The following is a 10,240-nucleotide window of genomic DNA, read 5'->3' on the forward strand; positions in this document are numbered from 1 at the left end:
TGATGATATGGCATGCAGTGTTGATTGCTTCAGGCCAAAAGCAACGAGGAGTCTGATATTCTTCAAGCATGGTTCTTGCCATCTCAACCAGAGTCATGTTCTTCCTTTCAACGACACCATTCTGTTGAGGAGTATAAGGAGCAGATAATTCGTGAGTAATACCAAGTTCATCAAGATAATCATCAAGACCAGTGTTTTTGAACTCTGTTCCATTATCACTCCTGATATGTTTGATCTTGATGCTGAAGTTCGTCGAGGCCCTTGAAGAAAATCGTTTGAAGATTTCCTGCACTTCAGATTTATATAAGATGATATGCACCCATGTATATCTGGAATAATCATCAACTATGATGAAGCCATATAAATATGATGCATTTGTTAGTGTGGCATAGTGAGTAGGTCCAAATAGATCCATATGAACCAATTTGAAGGGACGAGTAGTGGTCATGATAGTCTTCGAGGGATGCTTGGATTTGGTCATTTTCCCAGATTCACATGCACCGCAGAGATGATCCTTGAGGAATATGACTGATTCAATGCCGATGACATGCTTCTTCTTCGCGAGCGTGTGCAAATTCCTCATGCCTGCATGACCTAGTCTTCGGTGCCATAGCCATCCTTCTGAGGTTTTTGCTAGTAAACAAGTGGTTGGTTGAGGACGTGTAGAGAAATCAACAATGTACAATTCCCCTCTTCTTACACCTTCGAAGACTTTGGATTTGTCAGATTCCATGATCACAACACATCTATATCTACCAAAGATGACAATCATATCAAGATCACAAAGCATCGAGACTGACATGAGGTTAAATCCAAGGGATTCAACAAGCATCACTTTGTCCATATGCCTATCCTTGGAAATAGCCACTTTGCCAAGTCCCAATACCTTGCTTTTACCTTTGTCAGCATATGTGATTTGCTTCAGAGGTGATGGAATTAGTGGCATATTCATCAGCAGGCTTTTATCACCAGTCATGTGATGTGTGCAGCCACTATCAAGAACCCACTCAGTACTCTTGGGTTTGTCATCCTGCAGATGAATTAGTACAGCTTACCATCTCATATGCTTCAAACTTGAAGAATATGATATCAATTTCATAAGATAGGAATTTCATCATAACAAAATTATAAGGACGTGTGAAATATTTCTTTTTCATCAATATTAGCTTGCGCCCTATCAAGCATTTCCTCATGTCTCCAGTAAATTCTTCAGATGATGATTTTCATCTGCAGACCTGTCCTGCAGAAGTGATTAGTTCAATTTCTTCACCACCCACATCTGAAGGGGTGGTAAAGCATTCATCATCCTGCGAGCACCATATGAGAACGGAGGCATTGAAGCTAATGCACTTCTCTTAACAGTAGGGGGTTAAAGTACTCATATGAATATGCACAAAACTGGTTTGAGGATTTATGAACATAATGATTTGAAGAGTAACGCTCGTATTCATATTCCTTGTAGTTTTCCTGCATGTTATAAGCATTAGCACGGGTACGAGCATAGTTTTCACCAGTTGAGGATTTTGATCCTCTTGAAGAATTTGGTCCTCCTGAGGAATTTGATCTAGGGTTCAGATTCTTCATTGGTGGTTTCATGAGGACATTCACCTGAAGATTTTCAAGACAACTTTTGGGAACCCATATTTTCCTCAAGGGAGGGCCATTCCTGCAGTTAGTTCCAACATATTGAGCAAACACTTCACGAGATTGATTTTTGAATAGTTTATAGTTGGAGTCAAATGACTCATCTAAGGAAGAGGATAGTTCACATGAAAAACCAGTTAGATTGGATGGATCAAAAGGAGGCCCAGTAGCAGCAACCCATGAGGTTTTAGGATACTGCTCAGGTTTCCAATAAGATCCATCAGCATTCAATTTCCTCTCAAAGGCAATTCCTTCTTTCCTCGGGTTCCTGTTCAAGATCTGCTTTTTGAGCACATCACAAATGGTTTGATGTCCTTTCAGACTTTTGTATATGCCTGTCACATACAATTCCTTCAGCCCTGCATTTTTATCAGTGGCATTTGTGTTTTCCTCAAGTGAGGAATTTGACACTACAGGAGCAGTTGAAGAATTTGTAGCAATAGAAGCATTAGATGATTCTGGTGAAGAATTAACAGTTTCACGTTCAATGCATTTAAGACAAGGAGGAATGAATTCAGCTTGAGCAGCGCTGATCTGTTGAGCTAGTAATGAATCATTTTCCATACGAATATCATCATGAGAAATCCTCAGCTTCTCTAGATCAAGCTTCCTTTGAAGAAATTCATAGGAAAGTTTCTCATGATCAGTGAGGAGTGTATCATAACGATCTTGAAGATTATCAAATCTAGACTAAAGACATTTTACATCTTCAGTGAGGATTTGGGTAAGATTCATTTCATCATTCAACAGATCATCACTTCTATCTAGCAGTTTCTGAAGCTTTTCCAGGGCAGTTTGTTGTTTAGTGGCAATGACAGCAAGTTTACTGTAACTGGGTTTTTTTATAATCATCAGTTTCATAGTCACTTGAATTAGAGGAGGAAGCATCATTCGGTACCTTTGAACCTTTTGCCATGAAGCAATAGGTTGGAGCGAAGTCATCAGCATAGTCATCAGTGTGGATGGTGTTATCATCTTCTTCAAGGTTGAAGATTGACTTGCTGACGAAAGTGGTTGCAAGTGCAAGACTGGCCTGTCCAGATTCTGAGTCTTCATCAGAATCCTCCTCTTCATCACATTCCTCTGATTCTGCCTCGGAATCCATTACCTTGCCAATAAGTGCCCGAGCCTTTCTGAAACTAGTCTTCTTGTGCGATGAGGGCTTTGAAGATGAGGACTTTGAAGATTTCTTCTTCTTCTTCGAGTCATCAGAACTGTCATCCTTGTATTTCTTCTTCTTTGATTCCTTTCCCCAACGGGGACAATCAGCAATGTAGTGACCTGATTTCTTGCATTTGTGGCAGGTTCTTTTCTTGTAGTCCTCAGATGAAGATTCTGATTTCCTCATATCTCTTCTTGAAGATTTACCGAACTGGCCACGTCGTGTAAACCTCTGGAATTTCCTCACGAGCATTGCAAGCTCCTGTCCAAATTCTTCAGGATCACCAATGCTATCATCCGAGTCTTCTTCTTCAGATGAGGAAATTGCTCTAGCCTTCAGTGCACTTGGTCCATATAGATCTTTCTTTTCTTCTTGCTGGAATTCATGAGTATTGAGTCTTTCGAGTATATCAGCTGGATCAAGCATCTTGTAGTCTGGTCTTTCTTGAATCATTAGGACTAATGTATCAAATGAAGAATCCAAAGATCTTACCACTTTCTTCACAACTTCGTGATCAGTGATGTCTCGAGCTCCCAGTGCTTGCAGTTCATTTGATATGTCAGTGAGGCGATCAAAGGTATCTCGGCAGCTTTCATTGTCAAGCCTCTTGAAGCGATTGAAGAGATTGCGAAGAACATCAACACGAGAATCACGCTGGGTTGATACTCCTTCATTTACTTTGCACAGTCTCTCCCAGATAAGTGTCGCTGAGCCCAAAGCACTCACTCTTCCAAACTGACCTGGGCTCAGATGGCCACAGATGATATTCTTCGCTTGAGAATCAAGTTGCTTGAATTTCTTCACATCAACAGCAGAGACACTAGCAGAGATGATGGGGACGCCATGTTCCACAATATACCAGAGATCATTATCAATAGCTTGTAGATGCATCTGCATCTTGGTCTTCCAGAAGGGAAAGTTCTTTTCTTCGAAAGTATGACATGCTGCAGTAACCTTAATCATGCCTGTAGTCGACATAACTAAAACTCCACGTGGTTAAACCAAAATCACATAGAACAAGGGAGTACCTTGCTCTAATGCCAATTGAAAGTGCGTTATATCGACTAGAGGGGGGTGAATAGGAGATTTTCAGAATTTCATCAGTGAGGAAATTCCTTTTGAGGAAATTCCTCACTGATGACTAACTTACAGCGGAAACAGTACAGGATCAGGAGTGCAAAGTTTCACTACAGCAGTTTTTCAGTATGAGGAATGTGAAAACAGATTGCACAGTGAGCAGGCACGCACAAAACAGATGAGGAATAACTAGCGTGAAGAATTTGGGTTGAGGAATTTCAGAGAAAGTCTTCAGCAAATTCTTCAAACAGTGACAGTGAAAATCATCAACACATAATATGAGAAATATAAAGAGTTGAGGAATTAGAACCCGTTTCACATCGAAGACAGTAGTTGATGACCCAGTTCCAACTGTTGTGACAGTTGTACATCTGTTTTGGAGCGGCTTGGTATTGAAACCAAAAGACACACAGTCCCGGGACACACAGTCCCTACCGTATTCTCCTTGGGCTAAGAACACACAGTCCTCGCCCAACACTCGTGGTAAGTCTTCAGGGCAGACTTCCAAACCCTTATATGTTACTTTGCCGCTACTGCTGTCACTGCTGCTACTGTTACCGCTACTGCTGTCACTGCTTCTACTGTTACCGTTGCTACTGTTGCTATCACACTACTTTGCTGCAGATACTAAGTCTTTCAGGTGTGGTTGAATTGACAACTCAACTGCTAATACTCGAGAATATTCTTTGGCTTCCCCTTGTGTCGAATCAACAAATTTGGGTTGAATACTCTGCCCTCGAAAACTGTTGTGATCCCCTATACTTGTGGGTTATCAAGGGCCACCTTCTTCTCGTCAATTCTCTCTTGATAAAACACCCCGTCCTCAAAGATAATCGAAATCTCGGGGTCTTCGTGAAATCGGGGGTCATCGTCACGGGCGAAGTCCTCAAGCTGGGGTGCGGGACAGTTTATCGTCTCGATCCAGCGGCTCCAAGTCTACGGAGAGGGAGTAGGGGTTATTGGTCAGCAATAATGGACATAAATATCCAGGCTGTGAATATTAAGACACTTACCCATTCCATGGGGTTATACGTCGAATAGCCATCCTTGAGGTGAGGCGGGATAAATCTTCTTATTCCCCCTTGAAAAGATCGGCTAGAACGGCTCCCAGGGCCTTCCGATCGTCCAGTCCCTGCTGTCTGGATTGGGTAGAATCACTCGTCCCGCTATAGCGCCACAAAGGGTGTGTACGCTGTTGGAGTGGTTGGACGCATCGGGTAATCGCCGCTGCCATCATGTCAATGATGGTCAGCCCACTATGAGTAAGTACCCTAACCTTGGAAGATAGGCGCTTCACTTAGGAGCTCTCCTCTTGGGAAGTGCTCTTCGACCGCCAGCTGAATCGCTTCTTTAAAGGGGTCACGGAGTATTCGGGAAGACCTCTCCGAACTGGTTTGAATAGGGGGACATCCTCGATATAAGACCACTCCAAGGGCTACTCGTTGGTCTCCTTCTTCCGTGTCTCGATCGGGTATCCTGTGGCGACTATACGCCATACTTCGGCTCCACCCACTTCCCAAAATGTCGTTCCTCTAGTTCGGGGAACAACAGAGAAGTACTTTCTCCATAGATCAAAGTGGGGCTCGCGACCTAGGAACATCTCGCATAAGGCCACGAAGCTTGAGATGTGAAGCATGGAGTGAGGGGTGAGATTGTGGAGCTATAGCCCATAGAACTCCTACAACCCCCTGAAGAAAGGGTGAACTGGGAATCCCACCCCTCGCAGTAGGAAAGAAACAAAGCAAACCCTTTCTCCCCTTTGAGGGGAAGGGAAGTTTTCTGCAAAGGCTTCGCCATTGGTAGAGGACAGACCGGCGCGAGTAAGCACAAGGTCTGATAGGGGAAGATATCCTTGAGTTTCGAGTTCGCGCAAACGGAGAAGGGAAAGGGAGCAACTGGCTCAGTCCCCCGAAAGGGGGCCAAGGGGTGTGAGGAGGAACGTGCCATGACTCCGGAGTGCTGGAACCCTAGGCTTTCTTGGTGACGCTTGGAGGCTGATGGAACCTTGAAACAGATTTTGATTTGTTTATAAAGGGCGTTACCTCCTCTTGCTATAGGAAGCAGTTCCGTCAGGGATAGCTAAAAGTGATTGCATTTATAGAAGCATGCGAAAATTGAGAATTGTTATTAATCTTTGTGCACAGTTAAAAGATATGGGCCCCGCGACGCTTCGGTGACCGTGAGCCGACCGAAGACTAATTTATCGTTCCGTGATCGGAGAAAACAGGGGAACTCGCCTTGCAAACCGAACACTCTGGGCGCGAGCATACGAAGACCCTGCACATCGGCATTGAAGGCTAGTTCAGGGGCTACTGAGTGAGTACGGTATTAAGGGGTCCTTAGGTAATCGGCTTGCTACGAAGAGGCCGACCTAATGGGCCGTACTAATTGGAGGCCGGACTGTGTGGTCATCTTGTATTCAAGGAGGAAAGCACCGAAGACCGGCGTGGCGTCCAAGTAAAGTAGACTAGGTCGGTCAAGCCGCCCTCAGCAGGAGGTCGGTTGTATGTAACCCTAGATCCCCTGGTGGCTATATAAACCCGGGGTCCTCGTCCATGTAGGCAGGTTGACTCATCTAGGGTTTTAGCTCATACGATCTCGAGGCAGATCAACTTTGTAATCATCATCCACATCAATATAATCAAGCAGGACGTAGGGTTTTGCCTCCTCAATAGGGCCCGAACCTCGGTAAATATTGTCTCCCCCTTTCTCCTGTAACTCATTGATCCAAGGTCCACAGTTCGGGACCCCCTACCCGAGATATACCGGTTTTGACACCAGCAACCGCCGCTTTGTGCATGATGTCTGATGGTGTTCCGGCAGACTACATTGATGACAATTTTGCGATGTCAGAGAGCACTTCTATCGCCTATGTCAAACAATTTGCGAAGACTATGGTGGAAGTGTTTGGTCCACAGTACGTAACAACACTTAATGCTCAAGACACTTAGAGGCTTTTGGAGATGAACAAAGCCCGTGGGTTCCCAGGTATGCCAGGGTCCGTGAATTGCATGCATTGGAAGTGGAATAATTGTCCAAAAGCATAGCATGCACAATTTAAGGGTTGCCAGAAGGATGCCACTATCATCCTTGAGGTAGTGGCCGGTCATGAAACATGGTTTTGGCATTCATATTTTGGGATTCCTCGATCTTGCAATGACATCAATGTGCTCGACCGGTCACCTCTTTTTGCCATATTAGACAATGGAGAAGCTCCACGAGTGACCTTCGAAGCAAATGGGCATACATACAACTATGGGTACTATCTCGCGGATGGGATCTACCCGAGGTGGAGTACTAGTGTGAGGCCTATCCAAAAACCCTAAGGTAAGAAAGAACTCATCTTTCATAATGCACAAGCAGGTGCTAGGAAAGATGTTGAAAGTGCATTTGGGATTTTGCAATCCCAATTTGATATTGTGCGAGGACCATCTAGATTCTGAGAATAAAAAAATCTTTGATATATCATGACTGCTTACGTGATCATGTATAACATGATCATTAAAAATGAGCATGGCCAAAATATAGATTACACCTATTAAGATTTGATGGGTGTACGCGTTATGCCAATAAAAAAAAGGAGTGAATCAAATGTTTCATGAAGGTCAACAATCAAATTAGAGACTCCGATGCGCACCATCAACTTCAGACGGATTTAATGAAGAAGTATTGGATATGGCATGATGAAAGAGTCGCCTAGTTTCATAATTTGTTTGTTGTATTATGCAAGAACTTTGTTAAATTTGTGTTGCATCTGATGTCCTAGATTTGATGAATTATATAATATTGATATTATGGACATCTTAATTTTTAAGTTTTGATTCATATGTTTTTATTTAAAATTGTATGGTTGTACAACGGCAATATAGTAGCCGATCGCTAAATTTACATCTCCATTTGCATCATCTGTTGGATTGCACTTTTACATCTTCGTTTTGCATCATTTATTGAAGTTGACCCCTTTTAAAAGATGCAAAAGTCATTTTTTGAAGATGCAAATTTTACGTTTCTTGTTTTTCATCTCTAAATTTACATTTTTTTTAATTAAAGATGCTCAAGATCTGCACCATCCGAGTCGCCCTCGGCTGTCACGGCGAAGCAACGATCTTCTCTTGCCTTGGTCCGTGGACACTCACCACAACTGTCGTGGCGCGGAAGGACCTGTCCGCTGCACCTGCACTGCATGCGCACGTCGGTTTCAGATTTCAGACGCGGTCGGAGGTCGCTATGCGCTGTGACAAATGAAGCTGTCATGCGTGTGTGTCGGTGCGGGCTAATTTTTCAGGCTAATAAACTTGTCACTAATGCTCAGCTCGGCTACCTGCCTACCTCCAATGATGCTGCCTGTTTGGCACGCGATCCTCTTAGTTTCAATCGACCTGCTCATGCTAGGCTGTGACATTGGTCGTGCTCTTGCCCTTTGCACGGAGCTGACGTGACGCGCTGCCAAATTCCGTTTCACACGTACGTTGGCCTGTCACTCTCCATCTCTCTAGCTCAAAAAATCATTGTACATTCCTCTTCCGCATGGCACCATCTTCAGCCTAACATCAACACGTGTGTACAGCAATGCGGTGCGGACACTGAGATGCATGCACTTGAAGGGAAACTCTGCTTTTACAAGTAGACTCTGCTCTGCTCCGGTTCGCGTACAGATTGTCAAATGAGGAACAAATTTGATACTCAGTGGTAACAAGAACAGCTTATAATACGATGTATAAAAAGTAGTAGCATTATTCTGCACAGATTCAGAAACAGGGTAAGGAAATTGGTGATAATTATACACTATCATATCATGGTTGCTACTCTACAAGATTTACTCCTGCAAATAATTAAGAGCGCTCGACGTTCGCTCTGAACGTTGCCCCAGCGAGGCGACGTGCGTCCGCGTCCCTCACACGTCGACGGTGCAGTAGGACGGCTGCGTGAACTTGAGCGAGACGGTCTGCTTGCCGCCCACCGTGGCGCTCATGGCGAAGGCGCCGCCGACGGAGCCGCCGCTGGCGGAGAGCAGCGCGGGGCAGTTGACGAAGATGTGGTAGCCGCCAGAGACCCAGCTGCCGACCTTCCACTTGACGCGGCCGTCCACCTTGACGTGCAGCAGCACGTACCCGGCGGCGATGTCCTGCTTCATGGCGTCCGCCACGTACGGCGCCACCGGCACCGAGTCCCCGGACATCACCGGCGACCACACCGACTGGTCCTTGTGCCCCTGGTAGATCGCCGGCAGCGACACCGGCACCGTCACCGGCTCGTCGCGGTACGTGGTGAAGGCGTGCAGGGTCTTGTAGTAGATGCCCACCCGGTCGTTCGGGTTCCGCGACGCGATGGTCACCTGCGTCCGTCAGACACCACAACGAATATTGCTTCAGATACCATGTAGAGTAGATGTAGTACGAAATGTACTTTATTTCGTGACAAAATTGGATATGCTTAGCTGACTACGATCCGGCTAGATTCCCTCACACCGACGTTACTCTTCTAAGAAGAACATTCTCTGATACTCCTACTAGCTAGCTAGCATGGTTCACTAACTATAGTAGCTCTGCAATTCTGTCAGTAGAACAAAAACAGAAACAGGACGCTAAAACAGTCCGCTTTTACTAATTATGTGGGTAGCTGGGGCCGAGGACCAAACAGTTCACAGTCCGTGATGCAAAATACGTACTAAGAAGTTTGAGATGTGCAACCTGGACGTCAAGGGAGAGAGCCGGATCGGAGAGGTCGATGGAGCGGAGTTGGATGTCCTGGAGGTAGAAGGAGGGCTTGGAGGGGTGCAGGGCGAGGTAGATGACGAGCGCGACGAAGCCGACGAGGACGGCGAGCGTGAGGATGCAGGCGGCGATGGAGCCGCAGCACCGCCGGAGGATCCAGTCGTGGTGAACCTTGCCCTTGCTCATGGTGACCTGATCAACTGGGCTTTGGTGTGTGTGTGTGTGTGTGTGTGTCTGAGTGAGAGCTGCTAGCTAGGACAGTGGCTGTTTGTGATGTGTAGCATGTGGGTCGAAGGAAAGCTCGGTGTGAGTGGGAGTGGCTAGGCTTATAGAATTCCTAAATAGACTACACACAAGAGGTGGTGTGGTGTGGTGTGGTGTGGCGCATGTTTCAAAAGGTCGATTATCTTTTGGGGGTTAGGGGAGGGGGCGAAAGGTACAGCTCAACTGACGAAGATTCTTCTGCTTCTTCTCCATGGGCCCCGGCGGCATGGAGCTTACCCATCTGTTAATCCGAGATCGCTGCTCTCTCTGCAGGATGCGGTGCGCGAGTCCGGCGTGTTTCTGGTGCTTGTGAATTGCGATTCACTCCGATCTATCTGATCAGGTGGTCAAGTGCGTCAGATTCCTTCTCTTGTCTTGC

General features: G+C 45.6%; 1 protein-coding gene across 1 annotated transcript; it reads right to left on the reverse strand.

Moving 5' to 3' along the window:
* Window positions 1-8,573: 8,573 nt before the first annotated feature.
* Window positions 8,574-9,955, reverse strand: LOC123430266 (NDR1/HIN1-like protein 12). The gene is made up of 2 exons (XM_045114143.1): window positions 9,574-9,955; window positions 8,574-9,218 (listed from the first exon to the last, which is right to left on the reverse strand). Exons 1-2 carry the CDS (start codon window positions 9,781-9,783, stop codon window positions 8,778-8,780), a joined length of 651 nt encoding a protein of 216 aa, XP_044970078.1. The 5' UTR covers window positions 9,784-9,955; the 3' UTR covers window positions 8,574-8,777.
* Between the last annotated feature and the right edge of the window lie 285 nt (window positions 9,956-10,240).

The sequence above is a fragment of the Hordeum vulgare genome, chromosome 2H (genome assembly GCF_904849725.1).
Source record: "Hordeum vulgare subsp. vulgare chromosome 2H, MorexV3_pseudomolecules_assembly, whole genome shotgun sequence".
Lineage (NCBI taxonomy): Eukaryota > Viridiplantae > Streptophyta > Magnoliopsida > Poales > Poaceae > Hordeum > Hordeum vulgare.